Raw genomic sequence first — 23,708 nt, 5'->3', positions numbered from 1 at the left:
ATGTTATGAGCTTACTAGCGGGTGTATACAACAATATTCGCCCCCCTCCCACGATATTGATTATAGCAGTTAGCAAGATCGTAAGGGACGGACAAACGAACGAATATTGTTCTATTTTGTATTTAGATATTCTAATAGTTATTTCTCGCATCGTATTATAAACGGCTTTCTGCGGATATAGAATGTACAATTATAAGATTAAAACTAGTTTTTTTAGCCCCGAGGTGCAAAGGGCACCGGCTAAAAAAACTGGTTTTAATCTTATGATTGTACATTTTTATATTCGTAGAAAGCTGGATAATATACGATGCAAGACATAGTTTTTTCGTATGGATGAGAACCGGTTCCTATCCACCGGATTCGAATGAATACGAGAAATGCTATTATCTACGTACATTCTGCTGATAAATACTAAACTAAAGTCAAACTATCTACAAGAGTGGTGCCACAAAATTCCAAACAAAAATAAACTATTACCTTTTCATAGAAATAAATCTATATCCCTCAAAAATATGTAACTTGAGCCTTCTCCCCCCAGAGTTGCAAATTCTCATAGGAGAATGAAATTCAAGTTAAAAGGGGTGAGTTGGGGGGTTGTAAAACCCACATTTGTGTGTGAAATGAAAAAAATGTTACCAGGTTTATTAAACAAGGGTGAAATTGTTTTAGATTAGGGGTTACAATTAATATATTTTCGAAAAATTTTGTGTGGGTCATCAACCCTTTTCACCCTCCCTTTGGACTCTTAGATGGATAGACAAATGAATTTTGTTTGCTAAAACCTTCTTCAAAAGTTTCAGCTGAGAACTTAATATTTTCCTTTTAGGTATGTACAACATACAGTCTGATGGAAAAAGTTAATTGTTGTTGAGCTACAATGAAGAAATCCTAATTACATATCATTTTCTAATTGTTTAATATTTGTTGTATATTAGTAGCACTTGTAAATAAATGTAAGGTGAAAGTTTATAAGAGTCTTGAATAAGTTAACAAGAGGGATTTACTGAGGATTATTTAATACTAAAATACAAAACTTTTTTATTAATCTTCATGTAAACAAAAATTACACTATTTAAGATAAAATTACCTGTCATTTCCCTACATATATACATGATTTTTAACATAAAATTACTTGTCATTTCCCTATGCTTTAACATCATTTTCTGGTTCTGTAGGTTACCTTTTTGAGGTACTGAGAGAATGATATCTTGCTGGTTATTTTTATAAAAAAAATCTGGGATAACATTCTCAATATATCCGGTTCCTGAGAAGATGTGTTCTTGATCTAAATTGTGTACCTTTTATGAAAGTTAGAGACTAATTCCTATGGTTTGTTGAGGAAATAGATTTTCCAAATATTTTACATTCTTTCCTATAAATTGATTAGGTTAAAATTGTTTTCTTTAACCCTAATAATAAAAAGAACAATTAGTCTTACAGGAGAAAAAAAAACCATGCATATTATGAAGAAGATTGTAATCAAAAACATGGTTTCAAAATTTTAAAAATTGAATAACATGTAAAATTTCAAAGTATTTAACTTTTTAAAACTCTACAATCTTACTTTACATTTAATACAGATGATTAAAAATTAACTCAAAGAAAATTGCAGACAATTGAATTACTTTTTCCTTATTTTTAAATCTTTTCTTCTCTTTGAAGTCAATAGTTATCTTACAATAAATAAAAATAGAATTAGATAAGTTATAAAGTTTTTGTGTCCCAAATCAGAGACTTTGTGGTTGTTGAATGATCAGTATGCTCTGAGCATACAGAAGAGAACAAATTGGACCATCTTTTCTGTCAGCAGGGTACTACAAAATCTAATATATTATTATTATTATTTGATTCTTTATTTGTCTTAATTATTAACATAAAAAGTTTACATCAAGTTTATAAGAGTTATTATAACAATATTAAAAAAAAAATTAATCCAAGATATTCTTTTATAAAAAGTGTCAGTTGATTGTACAGCAGAAGTAAAAAAGAGAAAGAAAAAGAAAAATTGCCATCTAACATAAAAAGTATACATTTAAAATTATGTCAAGACTAATTCAACATAATCTCTTCTCAAAATATGTCAAATTCATACAAACAAAATAGAACTTTAGAATGTCCAGGAAGGAAAAAATAAGCGTAATTGAGTAGAAAAAAAATATTTATGATACAAATATCAGGTCAATACTAATCCTAAATATACTTTGATTAAAATGTGTCTGATAAACAGCTGAACTTAAAATTGTTAAATAGGGATAAATAAATGTGGCCATACAGAAGTTTTCTTTTAACAATTGGCTTAATTAAAAAATAATAGAAAGATATGATTATTTTTTTATAATTTAGTCCTGGGTTCATTCTGATTGATTAGATAAACTGCCTCAGTCCTAATGTATCTTATTTACGAGCAAATTTGTTCTCATAGCTTCAGTCTATTTTTCTACTTTTTGCCAATATGAAAACATTAATGAAGATAAGACAAAGAATGTAAAAAAGAGATAATATTTGTAATAAATATTTACTTTTTTTGTTTAAGATGTTTTAACAAATATAAAAATTTGTAGTTTTTGTAGCACACACCCAACTACTAGAAAAGTTTAAGAAGTAAAATGGGTTGGATTACACTCACTTCAAATTAGAGAACAAAAAGAATTAGGCCACGAAATCTCAACTACATATCTGTATTATGTAAAAATACCTCTATGTTAAGTAACAAATACATTTTATTTTTTTCTTTAAAAGATTAACTTTTTTTACAAATAAGAGTAAGTTAAAGTGTTGAAAGTTTTATGAAATATTTTAATAAATGTTGGAGGAGAAAGTCGCTCAAAAGCCATCCACGTGACGTCATAAAAATGAAATAAAAAAGATTGAAAGCTAAATATCTAACCCAATTTGGGACTATCTGTGGCAGAACTTATCCAACCCAAACTAAAAAATCATTACGAAGAAAGTAAAGTTCCTATTCCAAAATATTATTTTATCAGAATTTTTATTCAAATTCAGTAACTATTATATTTTATACAAGAAAATACCGGTTTAAAAAATATACTGCCAAAAAACCGCTTCTACTAAGTATCATTTCGATGAAAATCTGCAATTTTGCAAAATTTTAATTCTTTCATAACATCAACCAAAGTAACGAAGTAAAAATTATTATTTGGCCAAAGCCTTTAATTTTCTGAGCTCTAAAAACCCTTGGGTAGCCTAAGATATTGTAAAGGTTTTGCCCAATATGACATTATGTTATATAACTAATTCTATATAATTTTATTCTATAACTAAGTCATCAAATATTAAGAATTATGTTATAATATTATGTATTATTACTGGGATGTTGCACCAGATTTTCATATACTCAAATAAAGTGGTGCGTGCACCTGGCAAGAATAACGTAACCCCTCTCCTCTCCTTCTGGATGAATAAACTTACCAAAAAATGAGGACCATTGTAGCAACCTAAATCTATAATAGACAGATATGTAGAATAGCAGTGCTCCTAAAACTAATTCCATGAAACTCCAATAAGCTCTCTATGCAACTTTACAAATATTTCGGTGCAAATTAGAAACTTTTCAGGGATCGGAAGCCGCGCGTAAGCCGCGTGTAAGCCTCAGTGAAATCGTCATTTTATCACTATAAAATTTAGCTGGATGTATAAAACTGTCTCTTTAGTAGACAATCTTTCTTTCAAAAATTTCTTTTTCTGCTCACAAGCAGGTTGTAAACTGAGGCTTATCCGCGGCTGAGGCGTGGCTTCCGAACCCTGAAACTTTTTAAAAAAATTTTTGACATTGGTGATTACCTAATAAGCTATTTTTTGAAGCAACGCTGCACTTCAATTTTTGGTTCGTTAGTCTATGGATATAGAATATACGTGGATATATTGACAGTGGGAAATTTTTCATTAACTTAGGTTGCTAACATGGACCTCATCTATTGGTTTGTTCGTTCATTCAGTAGAAAGAGAAGGGGTACGGGGAGGGGGTGTCGTTATTTTAACCATCTATGAGTATCACTTTATTAGAGTACATTAAAATCTGGTGCAACATCCAAGTATATATATATATATTGATTGTTAGATTGTTAAGGAGGAAATTAAAAACAATTTTTTCGTGTTACATGTTTTATTTAAAGCTCGTTAGCCGTATCTGCACCCGCTTGAATTAAACAAGAACCTAACCGCATACGCACATTTGGAAAATTACAGACGCTAGCAAGACATAACTCTCTGCTGCAAAACCGCCGCTAAAATCTAAACATTTGAACAACGGCCGAACCAGCAAGTACTAGAGTAACATTAAAAAAATACTTAAAGCCAGGGATCTAAAGTGATAAGACAATGGCTGATAAATTGGTGTACATTCCAAAAGATGTTACACAAAATTACCCCTTCTGGAGATCACAATAACTGGTTGAAACGTTTCCAAACTCAAATTAATGAACCAACCAATTAATATTCAATAAAGTCCCCAAAGTTGTTAAGCCAGCTAATAAGACAACTTGGACTAGTGTAATAACAGCCCATTGTCCCCTCGAAAATCAAGCAGAATAAATATATTACGAAATCTTAGTTAAAGTTAAACATTGCATTATGATTATCTCATTATTACTATAAACAAATCTACGGATTTCAACAAATAAAAACAAATTGTGACATAATTTTCGAAAAAAAATATTACCATTTAACAAGGATGACAACATCCATAAGTAGCAAAGCTCAAAAATCATGAATAGATATCGGGGGAAAAAATTACTATAAATCAGTGTCATACAATAAACATTAAACTTGATAAAATAACGAAACCATTAAAATCATTCAACCTTTAAAATCACAAAAAATTTAAAATCTATGAATCGATCAAGCACTGCAATTAATGGACAAATCTTAATGAAACTTGATGGAAATATGTAAAATATGGGTATAATCATTCCTTGATGATTTCAGCCATCAATCCTGAATAGGAATAGAGAAAATCACAAAAACTTAAAAATCTAGGAATCGATCTAGCACCCCAGACAGATGGACAAAACAATGTATAGATTAGATGGGCATATGTCATGAGAATATTCACTAAAAATTTCAGCTGTCTATCTTGAATAGGAGCCGAGAAAATCACGTTTCCCCCAATTCATTAATTACGGACAGACGGACGAACTGACATTCGGAATTATAGAGTAGCTTCGCTAATAAAAGTACACTAATTTCTTCAATATAAAGTTGTAGATTTATTGTTTATCCATTAAGATCATAGTAACCACTGAACCGATTGGGTTTTCCATTTTATGGAAGCTTCACACAGGAGTTAGACCCAGGATTAAAATATAATTTTCAAATTTTAGTCTAGGGATGGTTTTAGGCTAACTTTTTACCCCTCCCCCGCCCCCCTCCTCACTTAAGTCTAGTAATATTTTATATTATCTATTAATGCAAAATGTAAATGTAATAAGTAGAATATCCTTATAATAAAGTAACAGGATGTTTGTTTTCTGTTTGTACCGAAGGATCTCACTAACCACTGAATCGATCGAATTCTCCTTAACAGGGTAGCTTTTCATAGGTCCCGGGAAGGTTTATAACTATTTGGGGGGAGAATACCACCACCCTCCCTAGAGAAATCGACAAAAATAAAAAACGTCGCCCTGTGGACATTTTTGCAATAAGCTAAAAACATAATCAAAACCATCTAACGGCGAAAAAAATATTTTTGGTAAATAGCTGATTTTAAAATAGATTTTACGTAACCCTAGAGGCCTCTAGGGGCGTAGCCGCTAGTTGTTAATAAGGTAATAAAACTAAATACTAGGCATAATGATGACATAAATATCAGTCAAATTAGATCTTATATCATTCTTAAAAATCATAAATCTATAATTTTACAAAGGTTATATCCAGGGGCTGCTATTCAGCCAATTAATAATAAAAAGGGAAGTGGGTAAGCGGGGGGGGGGGGAGAAAGGGAAGGGGGTTGAGAGGAAATTTTCACATAGAATTGTTTGTCAGAACCACATTCTCTTTTCCCTGGCTATATCATAGAAATTATTAAACCATGCATTTGCGTGCACAACGATTTACCAGGATGGTAGGGAGGTGTGAAACTATCAGAGGGTAAATTCAATTTAAGTGGGGTGTTGAGTTGACACCCACCAAACTCACGCAACTGTATTAAACATTCGATTATGTATGCATTGCTTCTAAGGAAGCGCTGGAAAGTGCCATATATGACGTCATAGAGTATTCTAAAAAGGAGGGAGTAAGTAACAAGATGGATAATAGACGTATTTTTATGACGTCACACATGACACTTTCCAGCGCTTCTCTTCTAACCCTAACAGGAAATATGTAATAACAACTGATTTAATTTCAGAAGTTTTGATGGTCGTGTTAGCGGTGTCGATTATTCTTCTCCTATCCACTATATCCAGCCTATTATTAAACCTCTATATCATACTTACTCTAAGCTTGTCAAAAAAGGTAATTCTTACTATTTTATCTTCTATTTCCAACATATTATTAAACCTCTATATCATACTTACTCTAAGTTTGTCATAAAAGGTAATTCTTACTATTTTATCCCATATTTTCAGCCTATTATTAAACCTCTATAATATTCTAACTCTAAGCTTGTCAAAAAAGGTAATTTTTACTATTTTATCCACTATTACCAGCCTTCTATTAAACCTCTATATCATACTTACTCTAAGCTTGTCAAAAAAGGTAATTTTACTTTTTTATTAACAACTTTAAACAACATTAGGGCGGGTCGATTTGCAAGCTTTTTTGGATTTTAACATTACTACACATTGGCAAGGGTTACTGGGCCAATATTAACCTCTATATTATTCTTACTCAAAGCCTGAAGTCGACCCCGACAATGTAAAGGAGAACCATATCGGTTCAGCGGTTATCGAGATCCTTCGGTAAAGAGAGACACACACACAGATCCCGTTTTAAATATAAGGACTTTAAATGTATTATTAAAGAGCTATAGCATTTATCAAAGATGTGCATGTTTTTTTATATCAGAATTATTAATCCTTATGTTCTATTTACTTCTTATGGATGAATCTTTCCTTGTCGAACTATCTATTTTTATATTTTTTTTTATGACATAATGTGACGAAAGTATTCGCTACAGGTGTCAATATCTTACTAAATATATTATAAATATACACTATAAGAAAATGATCTATATATAACAATTTTATTACAGTTTTATTAGCGCAGAAAATCTTTATTTGACAAAGATATTACGTTTGTCTGTCTGTCTGTTTGTCATATAAAAATCTGCAGTACAATTTTCCACATTATTATAAAAAAGCACTGAAAAACTAATCGTTTTATATAAAACTAGCGGCTTCGCCCCTAGCCTCTAGAGGCTTTGCCCCAAGAGGTGAAAAAAAAAATATGGCGAAAATCGCAAAGAACCATGGAAATCTCCTTCAAAAAAAAAAATGGGGGGGGGATTTTTTGGTTTTTGGGGGGGTTGGGGGTGTCCCACCCCTCAAAAAAATAGCTTAAAACCACCACAGGACCAATAGGTAGATACCCTGAAGAGTAGAATCCGATCGGTACAGTGGTTACCGAGATCTTAAGGGACAGACAGACAGACGGACAGACAGACATCGTTCTACTTTGTATTATAGATAACAACTAACTCATCGATTAAAAACACCTGATGTCATGTTTTTACAGTATACACGAGATAGATATATATGTCATACATTTTACCTATGTTAAAAGAAATAAAAAAGGAATCTGTATGTAAAACAGGAATAGTTATTTACAAAATTGTTAGCATAGTAAATAGAAAGACGCTCAAATTGTAATTCAATGTATTTTAGTTTAAGGTCAACATAAACACAGACTTGTACACAGACACTCATAAGACAAGACATGTTTAGAAGCTTCGTACAAAAATATTGATTAACCCTTTGAGTATCTTATTTGTTACTTTTAAAAGCAAAGCTTTTCTATAATTCCTCTAACCAAAAATAACAGCTATAATAAAAAAAAGATTCAAGTTTATTGAGTATAACATGCAAGATTTTATCAGAGATAACTACCCCTTCTGTAGATTTAAAAATAATTCAACAGTTTCAAACCAACCAATCAAAACAGTTTTTTTTTATACCAGGGAAATTTACAGTCAAATTTCCCCTCCAAACCTAATCTTATGCAGTGCACCAAGCTATACCACAATTGTATAACCTCATTATTCTTTTTATTCTGTATATTGATGTGTATATTATGATTTATTATTGTTTTAGATAAATACAGTCAGTGGTATTCTTATGTTCCATTTATGTTGCTGTAACTCTATATAACTCTATTATTTTAGATAAATGCAGTCAGTGGTATTCTTATGTTCCATTTATGTTGCTGTAACTCTATATAACTCTATTATTTTAGATAAATACAGTCAGTGGTATTCTTATGTTCCATTTATGCTGTTGTAACTCTATATAACTCTATTATTTTAGATAAATACAGTCAGTGGTATTCTTATGTTCCATTTATGTTGCTGTAACTCTATATAACTCTATTATTTTAGATAAATACAGTCAGTGGTATTCTTATGTTCCATTTATGTTGTTGTAACTCTATATAACTCTATTATTTTAGATAAATACAGTCAGTGGTATTCTTATGTTCCATTTATGTTGCTATAACTCTTTATAACTCTATTATTTTAGATAAATACAGTCAGTGGTATTCTTATGTTCCATCTATGTTGCTGTAACTGTATAACTTGTGTTCTAGGTAATGTACTTTATTTTCTTTATTGAATCATGCAGTCAACTTTTTCATATCTTTGAGCCTGCTTTGATCCTTAATAAAGCTTTCATTTACTAAGTATATTTTTGATTACTTTTATTTAATGAAATCTTCCAATTTTTAACATGTACAAAACGGCCTGCTTAATTGCTTCAAGATCCATGTCAGATCTATATAGGAAATAAATGTCTATAAACGAGCTCAAGTTTTCCAAGGAATATATGATTAAAACTCATAGTGCTCCAATAATCCATAATAAACTCTCATTGCCCAGAACGATAAGACCCATTATTTTAATTTATTAAAAATAAATTCATTTTTTTCATTTCATGTTGCTATTTACCTTATATTGTTGTATTTTATTTCTAATCATAAAAAAGAAAATTTAAATTTATAATATGATAAATTTAAGAAAACTATGTTTTAAAAGAATTCGATTGTGGCGACATTTTGTGGGTTCAAATATTAAACTAAAATTGTAATCATCATCATTAACCCTTTGGTGATGGTAATGTAAAGAAAAAAATATAATTTAAAAAAATCTTTTAAAAATCATTTAAATTATTAAATATTTACTTTCTTTTAGATAGTAATGCCGGGTGAGGAAAATAGATTTATTGAGAAATAGATATGCATATAGAAAACTAGCCAATAGGGAGATAATTATATCGAGCCAACTCTAGTTTAAAATGCCATCGGCAATTTGTAAACATTGTTGTGCACAGTTAGCAAGGGGAGGGGAGGGGAGAAATCATTATGAGGTTAAAAAGGAAGATAGTCCTTTCTAATTTAAAGATTAAGGTGGGTTTTAACTCCTCTCTTTATCTACCAAACACGCGTCACTGGTGTCAAAGCAATAGAATGTGTTTGGTCCTTCCATTAAATATATTCGCCTATCGTTTGTTTTCCAACAAATTTTTAACTTTCAGGCTAATTATTTTTAAAAAATATTTTATCAAGTAGTTTAATGATAACATATTACTAGTATTATTATTGATTTTCATCTTGTTTTGAATAGAAACCAAATGATTTGTATGTTTATACACTTTCCTTTTTCCATCCCGAGGAGATGCATTCACCTGAAATTTATATTTCCACTTTTGTCTGTGTAAAGCTATTAATTTGCACTGCTGGTAGTATATTTTATCAGAAAAAAAGGAAAAAGTTAAAGCAATTACAATTTTGTCTAAAAGTAAGGAACAAATTAAAAGTTGACAAAAATAACCTTTCAACGTATTGCTGAAAATTTAGTATTTTGATTAATCTTTGTAATTGTAATTTGAAAATCTTTAAAATTCCTCGATAATCAAGGAATTTAATTAGTCATTTTTGAATAACGTATTCTGAAGCATATTTTGAGTAGCTACGATACTAAAAATATTTTATGAAAAAGAGAAAGACTATTTGAAAACAGGGAGTAAGGGAGGGGACAATGGGCAGTTAATTCAATTTTATAGTTGTGACCCTTTAAGGTTGAAAACCTAGATATTTCCAGATAAAACAAGTATTTGCAATATAGCAACCTTTAGTGGAAATTTTTGACTTTTTGAATTGTTTTAAATTCGAAATGCACCATCCTTAAACTGATGCTTTACTACAAGCCTTTGATTCTAGAGATCAAGACCCTTGTTTACAATTCATTTCCATAATTGTTATTATTTGAACTTCGGAAAATTAAGGAAACATACCATTTTACTTTTACAACATCTTTTACCCAAATTTTTTTATTGCATTTATTAAAAAGCTTAGACATGAAAAGCCTCTAAATAATTATATTATAAAACTTACTAAAACAATTACCTTCCTACAGAACTTTTAACTCAAGTTATTTCATTTAACGAAAAAAAAATGAGATACCTTGCGTCAAAATTTTATACTACATAAATAAAATAGTTGAGAACATAAGTACATCTTAATTTTAAAGATCTTAAGGTTTAAGTAACATATCTTAGGATAACTGGTAGCTGCGCTCCTAGCATCCAGGACAGAAAAATAAAATAACACCATCTTGAGATTTTAATAATAAACAAACCTTGAACAACTCAGGACTTCGTGAATTTTCCCTTAAATTTTGAAATTAATCGGATCATTAATTACAGAAATATTAAGCTAAAGACAAAAAACTTTTGCCTTTACATTAAATCAATAAGAAACATCTAACATGTCTAAAGTAACGAAAAGAGCTAACCGTTACGGACGTACAAATGTGCGGGACCTAATTATAGGAAGGCTTTGCTCATAATAACTAATAATCTTAATATAATTTCTTTCTACAACGCACTAACCGGAATGAATTAACATTAAACAAGAATTAGATATATAAAATGTAATGATTTAATTTACAAAATAATTTTCAAAATCAAAATATTCTGTCTGCTTGTTATTGTTTATCTTTTTGTTGACGCGCTAGTTTGCCGCGAGATTATGCATGATTTTGCGTGACGTCATTCATAATTGGTCCCCAAGATTGGTTAGAAACTGCTAAATTCTTGCATGTTCCCTTTAAGCCAGTCCCCAAAGTCTGAGACTCCTAAAAATTGAATATTCGATCCATTGTCCCCTCCCTTACTCCCTGATTTGAAAACCTGATAATAGCAGCAACAACTAACCCAGCCCAATATTCACTGATCAATCATGTGGATCATCTGAAAATTGATTGCCTATTTCTTCCCTAATTTCCGAAGTTGTACAGCAGATAACCCAAATATTCAAAACCTATAAAAACAAAAGCGATAAAATGTATAAACGATTTATACATTATACATTCAAAATTTAAATTTTTTTTTGAAGTTTGAAGCTTTTTTAGCTTGTAGTAAATATTGAGATAGGATGAGGAAACTATGTACACAATCAGAAACTCAAATTCAGCTGACCGCATCATGTGTGCTGCCAGCCAGGGAGGGAGGGAGAGAACATTAGACGGTAAAAGGTTAATGACTTTGAAAGTTTATCAAATTTTGATCGGTTGGTTTCTTAAGTTGAGCGTTCAATTATCTCTACTGAACGGTTAATTTGGGAATAGTCCCTTTCGTAACATCGACCCATAAGGGGCGATTCGTCGTATTTTTAAAATGGCTTTTTATTGGTTATTTTAGGTTAGGTATATTGGGTTAGGTGATTGCCCCACAGGGTTAGGTAATTGGCCCCGCAGGGTTAGAGCCTCCGCATGGGCTAAAAATGGGAGAAAAGCTACTGTGAAAAATACGAAGAATCGCTCCATAAGGTGCGATGTTACGAAAGGGACTATACCCGTTATTTTTTATCATTGGCAATGTACATCAAGTTATCGTCCATTGTCTTATCCCTTAAGATCCCTGGCTGCTAGCACATTGTGTTATTTGTGCATCTTTGACTAAACCAAAGTGTTTGATAACATAAATTATTTTTTTTTTTTCCTTGAAAGTATGTAACCAATTTGGTTATGCTCTTACGGGAAAATATGATATGCGCAGCCGCTGATTAAATAGTATTTAAAAGATAAAATCAGATGTATTGAAGTCTGTCTGCCCCCCCCCCCATTCCCCCCTCCCGAAAAAAATGATTTTCTACATTGTCTTTTAAAATAAGATTTTTTGATTAAAAATTAATCAATTTTTCAAATTCTGTCCTATAAAGATATATTTCAAGTCCTGAACAAATCAATACTTAGACGTAAGGAAAATTATAAAAGTTTGACAGGATTTCCCTTTTAAAATGTATCTTATCAGCGAAAGGATGTGAAGTAGAATATCTTTATTAGGAAATATTTACAACATGTGTGTTATGTGAAATTGGTTGATATTTGCAAATTAAAAATGCACAACAATTCTAGGAATAAAAAAGCAAACATAAAAATATTAATCATTGTTTTCTCAAATAATCAGCAATAATTAATATGTAACCTTTTATATAAAACGTAATCTGCCTGTCTTTCCTCAACTGCATCTAGAGGCCTCACTACTAAGTTATAGAGTGTCTAATTTCTCTACATTTATGCCAGACAGACAGACAGACAGACAATGTGGCACAAAAGTTGGGAATAGAAAGTTATTAATTTCCCCTGTAGTCTGCTTCCTGTTTTTTAGTAGCGGAGCTATTTCAAAACACGGGTATGTTCAATGGTCATAAAGGTCGTTGTAAACTTCTTTATTTGAAGATTTTGGAAATTACAAAACTAAAACTCTTTTCCTATATTGTTTTATTAATTACAATGTTAAAACATACTGTATTCTTCAAATGTCTCTATTTTACTGCATAATACTTAAGTATTTATTTATAATCAAAATGCTTTGCTCTTAAGAACAAAAGATATATTCACCCTTGTTTTTTTTATGTTTTGATGAATGACAAAGTGTTCAATAATATCAATAATAAAAAGTGTACTATTAATGTTTTTTTTACTCAACTTTTTTGCTAAATTGATAGGGGTGGTGGTCAGACTTCTACCACTTTAGGAAGGTTTCTGTAATAATCCCCCACCCCCTCCTATCCAGTGAAAAGTATCCATACCCGAGACCAATAGTAAAAATACATTTTAACAGATTAGTTTCCCTTTTTCTAATAATATTTTTGCATATTGTTATTTATGTGAAAATTTAATTTTCAAATAGACTGTGAATCTTCAAACTTAATTTTTTGATTACTCTATTTTATAACTATCTCTCTAATTATCAGTTTAAAGATAAGAAAAGTAAAGTTGCCAAATCTTTTTAATAAATTATTCATTGTGCCATTAACCTCTTGTGTAATGGGGAAATGGGTAACTTTTTTTGTACACTTTTGTCATACAAAAATGATTTTATGTTCCTCTTATTTTTTTTTCTAGAATCCCATTATATAATTATATATTTCATATCTCGTTAACTTAATGCCAACCTAAAAAATGCAATGCAAAGTACAATTTTAGTAACCATTCGCATTATATAGCCGCAAACTTTTTATAGATGTACAGTACAATCATTGTGACCATTTACACTTCACCTTTCTCATCAAGTAGTTGCAGACTTTTTATAGATTTACAGTACAATTACTTTGACCATTTACACTTCACCTTTATCATCCTGTAGCTGCCCACTTTTTTTAGATGTACAGTACAATTATTGTGACAATTCTCACTTCTAGATTATCATCCTGTAGCAGCAGACTTTTTATAGATGTACAGTACAATTACTTTGACCATTCACACTTCACCTTTAACATCCTAAAGCCGCAGACTTTTTACAGATATACAGTACAATTACTATGACCAATTACATATCACCCACAAACATTTTACAGATGTACAGTACAATTACAGTTACCATTCACACATCACCTTTATCATGATATAGCCGCACATTTTTTATAGATGTACAGTACAACTATAGTAACCATTCACACTTCACCTTTATCATCCTGTAGCCGCAGACTTTTTAAACTAACTTTTCTGTAATTACTAAACTTTTAGTCTTTTCAAAATCAAAACATTCATCTTTATTATGTCACAAGTTTTCTTATAGAATTTTGTTTGAAAGATTTGATGATTTATATCCTTTTATAAAAGTAACAGGATGTTTGCCTCTCTGTCACGTGCCTCTAGAGGCCTCTAGGGGCACTTTAAGGAAGAGGGGTTATCGAATCTCCAGAAGTAAAACAATTTTTAAGGTGGGAGATTTTTCCTGGGTTGATTTCTCTTGGGAGGGTGGAGGTACCCTCCTCCAAAATGGTAATAAACCATTCCATGGGCCTATAGGAAATTTTACGCTAAAGGAGAACCAAATCTATCCAGTGATAAAGCAACACAGACAGATAGACATCATGTTATTTTTACATAAGGATTTTGCTTTTGGAATTAATATTAATTATTTTTCTCGTATTCATTGGAATCCGGTGGATAGGAACCGGTTCTCATCCATAAGAAAAAAAACTATGTCTAGCATCGTATTATATCCACCTTTCTACGAATATAAAAATGTACAACTACAAATGCACCTCGGGGCTAAAAAAACTAGTTTTAATCTTATAATTGTACATTCTATATCCGCGGAAAGCAGTTTATAATACGATGAAAGAAATAACTATTCTAGATTCCAGTATTTCTTTTTTAAGCTACTACTTTAAAAATAATATTAATACCAAAGAAAATCTATATCTGTTTGTAACAAAAATAAAATTGAGGGATTTTTAGAACAGATTGGTTAGAAGCAAAGAAAATCTAAAATTTACTTTACACATCTCCTGCTAAATTTGTTATTCAGTTAAAGTAAAGTGCAGTTCACGATAAAAGGTTCCTGGTAACGAATATCTTCAAAAATCTATGGATTTTAAAGGCTCCTAGCTGCCAAACAGTATAACCATCATTTTAAACGGTATAAAAAGGCCTACAAATAATCTGGATTAGCCAAGATCAAATGATGCACAGGGAAAGCTTCACTGAAGAAAAAAAAACGCGTTAAATAGTCGTTTTGCATATTTATGTGCACTGTGAAATAACTGTGAAAACGACTATTCCAGATTATTCGTAGGCCTTATTATGAAAAATGATACTATTTGTAGGCATGATATGTATGTTCAGCCGTTTGGCAGCTAGCAGCCTCTAAAATTCAAAGATTTTTCGTTACATTTTACCGTGAACTGCAGTTGACCATTTTTTTTCTAAATTATACAAATTTTCAATTGTTTTTGCCTACACATACTCTAGATGAAATCTTCAAATTCTTGCTGCCCCACTCAGCTAGATAATTGTCCTTGTTTGTAATAGAATATATTTACGAGGATCTGTTATTGGATCTCTGTGATAAAAATAAAACAATGTTTTCGAAATTTCCTCACAATTCGATTTGGATCATTTCTTTACCCCGCGGTTTACCTTATATTGCATTTTTTCCCATAATCAAACTGTTGAAAAACTCTAGGTTTGGTTAGGTTAAGTAAATGGTAGAATAGCCTATCCTGCGGGGCCTATACTAGTGATGTCCTAACCGAAGAATCAAGAGTAATAAATGCATGATATATTTGTTGTATTACTGCTCTACTGAAGTATATGACTCTCCCTGTTCAATAAAGTCTTACTTCATACATACTACTATATATGTATAACTTAATATTGAGAATAGAATCAGCCTATTGACATACAACTTCAATAAATTGTTTATTGGCGACGTCGAAAGGAACTAATATAAGTAATAAACCTTCCCAGTATCGGTTCAGCGGTTAGCAAAATCCTTTTTAACACACATATAGACAATCACAGAGCATGTTACATTTATGAAAGGAAAGCTTTTTAAAAACAGTAAGAGTTGAATTTACAACGAGCCTTAAGGGGCGTTTCTACGTATTTTCACAGTAGCTTTTCTCCTATTTCTAGCCCCTACGAGTGACTTTAACCCTGCGGAGCCAAATGCCTAACCCAGCTGGGCAATCACCTAACCCAATATAACCTAACGTAACCTAAAATAAATCAAAAGCTATTTTCAAAATACGACGAATCACCCCTGAATGGGCATTGCCACGAAAGGGAATTTCTATTTGAAATAAAATGGAAATTATATAAAATTTCTTTACTTGATATTTTACAACTTTCTATTTAGTATATTACAGTTACAGTATAACAAGGACAATTATATTCATAATAACAAGTTTAAACATAAAAAGAACAATCCTTTATTATAGGGCAAATTTTTTTTTAAAAGTTAATATTATCAATAAGGAATTGTAAATTTTTTTTAGATTTTAGCATGCTTTTCCAATAAACTATAAAAAATAAAACAGAAGACGTCCAAGTTTTTTTTGACTACACTCAAAAAACGCCTATCTCAAAAAACGCCCATCTCAGAAAACGCATTTCTCAAAAACGCCTTATTCATAAAATGCCTACTACATTTTTAAAAATTATCTTGTAGTGAAAAAAGTCAGTATAAGAAGGTATTATGAATATTGTACAATATGTACATTATAAATCTTCTTATTGAAATATCTATCTCTGAAGTATAATGTCACTCTTCTACATTCCTTAGGCACTTCATCACAACTAAATAACAAAAACTTTTACCTATTAAATTCATGTTTATTTATTTCATATATCTACTGCAAACAACCCAGTTTACTTTTATTTTAAAGTGGATAAAATGAGGCGTTTCTAAGGTTTGAGAGGGGTAAAATGAGGACCTCCAACATTTTAAGGGGGGCGGGTTAAATTAGGGGTTTCAATGGTTTCATGGGGTTATCTAATATATTTTTTTTTAATTTTAGGAGGGTAAAATAAGGGGTTTCCAAATTTAATAGGTTTAAACACCCCCATTCCCATCCTAGGATGTATATGAGAATATTTTCATTTTAGCAAATTATATTCTTAAAATGAAAGAAATACACAAGGATTGTAATATAGGTAATTCAATTTTAACAATGATAAACGTACGATCATAATCTGGTAAAATGGCATGTATTTAAAGCGAAGCTTTTCTATAATTAGGCTCGGTCCGTCCGTACGTCCGTAACGGATAGCTTTTTTCGTTGATTTAAAATTGTCCTATCGATTCCAAAATTTGCATGTTGATTCCTTTAGTAGTTAGGTACGATTTAGAAAGCGTAGCAACTCTCTAATCATTATCAGAATGTCCGTACGTCCATTTTAAACATGTTAATATTTTTACTTTTTTAACAACAAACTTTTATGTGATCTAATTATACGATTCATCTGATTTTTGGTATATTGATTCCTGGGACAACAAAGTATAATTTTATAAGCAAAGCAACTCTATAATCAAGTTCTAAAAATGTAAGTATGTTCATAAACATTATCCTGTATCAAGCAGTTTTTCAACAAATTTACTTACAATTTTGCTTTGACTCTTATACATTTAAAATCCGATTATTCAGTTCTGACACTATACAAGTGTTAATATCCGTTTATCCCACCGTTTCAATGCTTCGCTTTATGGATTTTGTCATCCTTGTTTTTACTACAAACAAGTTTGGGGGAAATATAGTTCAAACCGATGTATAAATAATTGGATGTTGCATCAGATTTTCATGTACTCTAATTAACTGATAATTACCAACTGGCTCAAATAACATTAAACTCCATCAACCCCCGTTACCCCATCCCCTCTCTTTCTACTGACCAATAAATGAGGTTCCTATTAGTAACCTGAATTTTCAACAATTAATAACAACAAATTTTTCCATGTCAATGTATCCACATATTCTATACCCATTATAGTTGAATAATAAAAACTAGGACAAGATAGTTAGTATAGGTTTAGCTATTTGTAAAAAATTAATGTTTTAGTGCGCCTAAGTAATAAAAAGCATAAAACCAACCCGGACACATGTGAAGCTTCCTTGAATTGGAAAACTCGATCGGTTCAGTTGTTATCGAAACTTTAGGCTACAGACAAAAAACTTACAACTTATATAAATAATAGATAAATTTTCCATGATCATTTGCTATTCCAATTTTTGAAAGAGCAGCTACCATATGTTTAAGTCTGTCCGTCTGACCATCGTCAGTTTAAAATTGTTAAGAACACAGTCTCTATGCAGAATTTCTATAAAGAAAATATGTGGTTTCTTTACTCAATTATTGCAGTTTGTGTCTACGCATTTTACAGTTTTTTTTTATTTCTTCTTTTTTCATCTTAATATTATTGTTAATGATACTTAATGATATTATCGTCGTGTTTTTTTTAAATATGTTTATTTTTTAGGTTCAATATCTGGTGTCGCACTTCTCAATACAAACCTACCAACCTTAGTATGCCAGGTAAAAATTTACATTACAGTTCCTTTGCGCTTTATTTGAATAGGTATTGTCTCTAGATAATGAAAATTTTAAATATGTGTATGAAATTGATACCAGATTCAATCTTATAACTTTACATTTTACATTCGATAATTAACTATCTATAATACAAAGTAACTTGATGTCTGTCCGTCCGTGCGTCTGTCCGTCCCTTAAGATCTCGGTAACCACTGAATCGATTGGATTCTACTCTTCAGGGAATATACCTACTGTTCCTGTTATGGTTTTAGACTATTTTCTTGGGGGGTGGGACACCCACAACACCTCAAAAAAAATCCCCCCATTTTTTTTAATGTGATGGTTGTTGCACCAGGTGTATTGATTTTTTTAAATTAACTCTTGGGGCAAAGCCCCTAGATGCTATGGGCGATGCCGCTTGTGACTAAATAAAGTATACCCTTTGAATATTAAACTGACAATTAGTAAATAAAAAAGTAGTTTTGCTACTATTCTAATAAAATAAAGTCAAGGTCAGTCAAGTAATAAATCAACTACAGAATAAAAATAAATAACATTTTTACATTTATCAAAATCTGTATAAACTAGCTGCTGTGCAACTGCTGTAAGTGCAGAAAATAGCCTAAAACTATCCCAAAACTTAAATCTAAAATTAAATAGTCTAAAACCAACCCGGAACTCGATCGGTTCAGCCTTTATCGAAATCTTAGGCTACAGACAAAAAACCTTACTACTTTATATAATAGAATAGAAAGAAAGGGTCCAGTTGATTGAAAAGTTTTTTTTGTTTTTGCCACTGATATTTGAATTTTTTTTGTTTTGATAAAAAAACTTTAAAAGCTTAGCTATTCTATGACCTGCTTCAATCCGTTATAGTTATTTATTATTATTCTAACTCTTAAAAATACTTGCAGCTGCGCCCCTGGTATTTATAGTTTAGTTTAAACCATCACAAGAATTAAATCTTAAAATAAAATAGCCTAAAACCATCACCGTACAGTGTATGTGAATCTTACCTAAAACCTAATTGGTTTAGTAGTTAGTTATATTTATTGGTTAGTAGATCTTTAGCTTCAGACAAAAAAAACTTACTACTTTATATGATAGAATTTATAAATTTTAGTAATGTTTACTTCAGAAAATAAGAATAACTAATTTTGCAAAAAGAATAATTAAATTATTGAAAAAATGACGCATCCATCCTATTATTCGATTATCAGAAAATGGATTTATAATATCTTTACAAAATTACTATCATACTATTCATTTAGTTTTTTACATTTTTAATATTATTATTCTTATTGATGTTTTTATGATTAGAAGTTTTACTTTCATTTTAAATAATGTTTTTTATTCGCTTCAAAAAAAGAAGAATTAAATTATTCCCAATTTAATTCCTTTTAGTCTAAATAGTCATTAAAAAAGATATCATTATTATCATTTTAGAAATTGAAATTTGAATACACTTCGTTGCCTGACAATTAAACTATGTACATGTTGCCAATATGATTTTTCAGTATGACTAAGAACCGGTTCTAATCCAGCGGATTTTAAGGGGTTTCTAAGCCATACTGTAAAAAGTTTATTCGTCCTTGTTGGAAGTACAAACTTTTACTTACCTTTTTATATTCTTTTTCTGATATAAAATATGATTTTTTGCAAGTTGGTGTTACTAAAAGTTAATAAATAAGTGAACTTGATTAATCTAAACATTAAGCGCAAATAAGTTTGTTAAAATTCAGGGAGGGAAGGGGCGTTGGGCTGTTATTACACTACTCCCCAAAGTTTTTATTCCTTGTCTTAACAACTTTAGGAACTTTTATTAGATCTTAATTGATTGGTTAATTAAGTTAAGTGTCCACACGTTTCAATGATTAATTGTAATCTGAAGATGGGGTAATTTTATGTAGCATCAATGGGGATATCGACTATTGTTTTATCCCTTTAGTTCACTATTAAAATTCGTATCAAAATTACAAATTTACAAACATACAATCGCTTCGCTAATAAAATGACAGAAAGCAGTTTTTTTTTATAACTGAATGATTAGAAGAAAATTTATATGTCCAATTTGTTCATTGATTGCTAAAACTTAATTCGAATTCCAGTATGGCTTCGAAAACGCGATTACTTTCCGCTGAAATTTGAATAAGAACTGGTTCGCAGTCATACTGAAAAATTATGTATAGCATCGTGTTACAGACAATTTTCTACTAATATTAGAATAATAGTCATAATATTAAAATCAGTTTTGTTAGCCAGTGGCTTCGGCCCCTCGGGTCTAACGAATCTTATAATTCTTCAATCTAAAATCTGCGGAGCTGTCTATAAATTAGAGTAAAACACTAGAGGGAGAAAGGGTTAAATAACTGTAACTTCCCATCGCAATCGTCTTGTGCAACCTTCCTATTGGGTCATTGAAAATCAACCAATGCAATGGTATCGCTTATATTAACACAGCTAAGTAGCAGAAAATCATTTAAAAGTAGACGAAAGAGGTCTTTGAAAAATGAAAGGAGGTAGTTGTCTGTTTATACAACTTTACTATAGATCTGTTGTATATAACAAGTAGTAAATGGATTAAATATTACGTTCATGTTATATATTTACTTATTACCCAACCATAAAGAACATTATCCTAAATTGCAAATGCAAAAATAACTTTTATCTAAAGTATCTTAGAAATAGAGTGCTATACATAGGAATTAGGGATGGGGAGCCGCGTATTTTGAGCGGCTTGCTGCTAATCTCTAAAATAACGTGGCTGTCTTGAAGCTGCAGGAGGCCGCTGATAAAAATATTAAAATGCTTTTATGCCTACGGATTGTCCATTAATTTTGATTACTGCTACGGATCACCTTTATAAAAATTAAGAAGAATGAAGACTTCCATAAAAGCTAAGCTCCAAAATCTGAAGGTATGAGCCTTTTCAAGTCTAAACAAATTTGTATATAAATTTGTTGCAAAATAAAAGAAAACTGTTGAAGGAAATACTTTCATTTTTAGTACATAATTATGGAGATGCTTCACTTACAAAATTATACCTTGTTGTCCTAGGTATCAGTATTCCAAAATAATATAAGAATATGAGAATTAAGGATAAGAGCTATCTGTTACGTACCAACGTTCTGACGGACGTACGGACCATTCCTTGCTACAGAAAAGCGTTGCTTTTAAAAATAGGCGGATGAATATATGACTTTGGCTGCCGAACACTGCTACAACATAGAATATACGGTGTATGTAGTACAAACATATAGTAGAATGTAGAATTTAGATAAAAGAGAATTATACATTATTTTACAAAAACAACACTTTCCTAGATCACTCTCATTTATCTATCCTTTATTTTCTTCAGTTATAACATTTTTCATCTTATTTCGTCTTAAGAATACCAATACGCCAATTGTAATTTTTTTTGTATTTTTGAGAGCCTTTCTGTTCAGCGGTAAATTACTAAATATTTATGTATTGTTATTCAACTGTTTAAATACGAACACTTCTCTTTATACTTAATTATAAAAAAAATCTAACAGCTTCGCCCCTAGCATTTAGAGGATCTATACTCAAAAGGGAAAAAAACCTATAGCCATCCAAGGGCTTAATAATAAGATTGAAACACCTTACACATAAGTAGTTATATAAATCTTAAGAAACAGACAAAATGCCTTACTTCTTTAAATAATCGAAATAAAGTATTTAAAACTATTTGGGGGGCTTCGTGTTTAAAATATAATTAAATTCAAGCTTTAATTTTGTCCTATCTAGGCTAACATATACTAACCCCTTACATTATTTTTAAAAACAGAACGAATGGGGAGGCGAGTTAGGCTCCCAAATTTTGTATTGGCTAGGAAATTGAAAGGCTAAAATAAGAGAGGTCATAGATCACTCTCCCACCCACCTATCATGGATAAACAGAATAAATATTTCAATAAGAATTTTAAAAGAAGTTTGAGCAGTTTGAGCTTTTTTATTTTAAGGGGTGTAATCTAATTAATTTCTAAAAAAATTGTTAGGGGGTAGAATAAGAAGTTACAAAGTTAGAGGGGGGTAAACACCCCTTTACCCCCACCCTTGTATGTCTATGAGTTTAGTTCAAATAAAACTGCATGATAAAATCATCTAAAATAAAAAGTAGTAAGATTTTTGTTTGTTTGAAGCTTAGAATCTTTCAACTGCTGTGTGGTTTAAGTAGTACTTTTCAAGAAAGCTTTGTTTAGGCCTTTGCAGTGGTGTTGAGCTAATGGTCCAATAATTAAGCCCATAAAGACCGAAAGCGCCGCATTTGAATACAATTAAGAACTTATTTTGCTGTCCATTTAACCCTTTCTCCCTATCTTTCAGCGTCCATTGTTTCAGAGATATTTTTGTGCCAAACTTCACCATTTATACACAAACTTTTACTATAAGGAAAATATTTTAGGAGTTAAGGTTTGTTTTCATTCATTTTTAATGTATTTTTTTTAAAATCTGTAATGCAGCGCATTCCCTCAAAGTTGTTAAATAAGCTCTGAGCCCCTCCCTTTTATTTTTTTTTAGAATGAATTGAAAATAAAAAGGGAAATTTTGTTTGTTTGTTACTTTAGGTTGTATCCCTTATTAAAGGCGAAGCTTTTCTATAATTAGGGGCGGTCCGTCCGTCCGTACGTCCGTAACGAATAGCTTTTTTCGTTAATTTAGGCATGTTAGAAATCTCCTATCGATTTCAGTTGTTAGGTACGATTTAGAAAGCGCAGTAACTCTATAATCATTACCAGAAAGTCCGTACGTCCATTTTAAACATGTCGATTTTTTTACTTTTTTAACAACAAATTTTCATGTGATCCAATCATCCGATTAATCTGATTTTTAGTATTTTAATTCCTGGGACAACAAAGTATAATGATATAAGCGAAGCAACTCTATAATCAAGTCCTAAAAATGGAAGTATGTCCATAAACATTATCCTGTATCAAGCAGTTTTTCAACAAATTTACTTACAATTTGGGTTCGACTCTTATACATTTATATTCTGATTATTCAGTTCTGACACTATACAAGTGTTAATGTCTGTTTGTCCTACCGTTTCAGCGCTTCGCTTTTATTGATGTTGTCATCCTTGTTAATGATATATTTCTATAGATTTGTTTATTCTTGTGAAACTCGATGTATTATAGATAAATAGTGACGTTGTTGTTTTATGATATGAATTTTTAAAAATTCTCTCTGACCT

General features: G+C 30.8%; 1 protein-coding gene and 1 long non-coding RNA gene across 2 annotated transcripts in view; both read left to right on the top strand.

Moving 5' to 3' along the window:
- Positions 1-3,095, top strand: part of LOC145313102 (uncharacterized) — a 205,370-nt gene extending 202,275 nt beyond the window's left edge. Inside the window, exon 5 of the long non-coding RNA XR_013877245.1 lies at positions 3,084-3,095. This is a non-coding gene — a long non-coding RNA (uncharacterized LOC145313102). The remainder of the gene's footprint in view (positions 1-3,083) is intronic.
- A 3,560-nt stretch (positions 3,096-6,655) lies between these two features.
- Positions 6,656-23,708, top strand: part of LOC145312963 (putative G-protein coupled receptor 21) — an 81,756-nt gene continuing 64,703 nt past the window's right edge. Inside the window, exons 1-3 of the mRNA XM_080152176.1 lie at positions 6,656-6,714; positions 8,694-8,760; positions 18,441-18,496. Of these exons, the coding sequence (XP_080008302.1) occupies positions 8,718-8,760; positions 18,441-18,496 (99 nt within the window). The 5' untranslated portion in view covers positions 6,656-6,714; positions 8,694-8,717. The remainder of the gene's footprint in view (positions 6,715-8,693; positions 8,761-18,440; positions 18,497-23,708) is intronic.

Source organism: Acartia tonsa, chromosome 3 (genome assembly GCF_053477335.1).
Source record: "Acartia tonsa isolate MP-2025a chromosome 3, ASM5347733v1, whole genome shotgun sequence".
In the NCBI taxonomy this organism is placed as follows: Eukaryota; Metazoa; Arthropoda; class Copepoda; order Calanoida; family Acartiidae; genus Acartia; species Acartia tonsa.
Note: the sequence above shows the minus strand (reverse complement) of the source record. Positions and strands in the feature narration are given on the sequence as shown.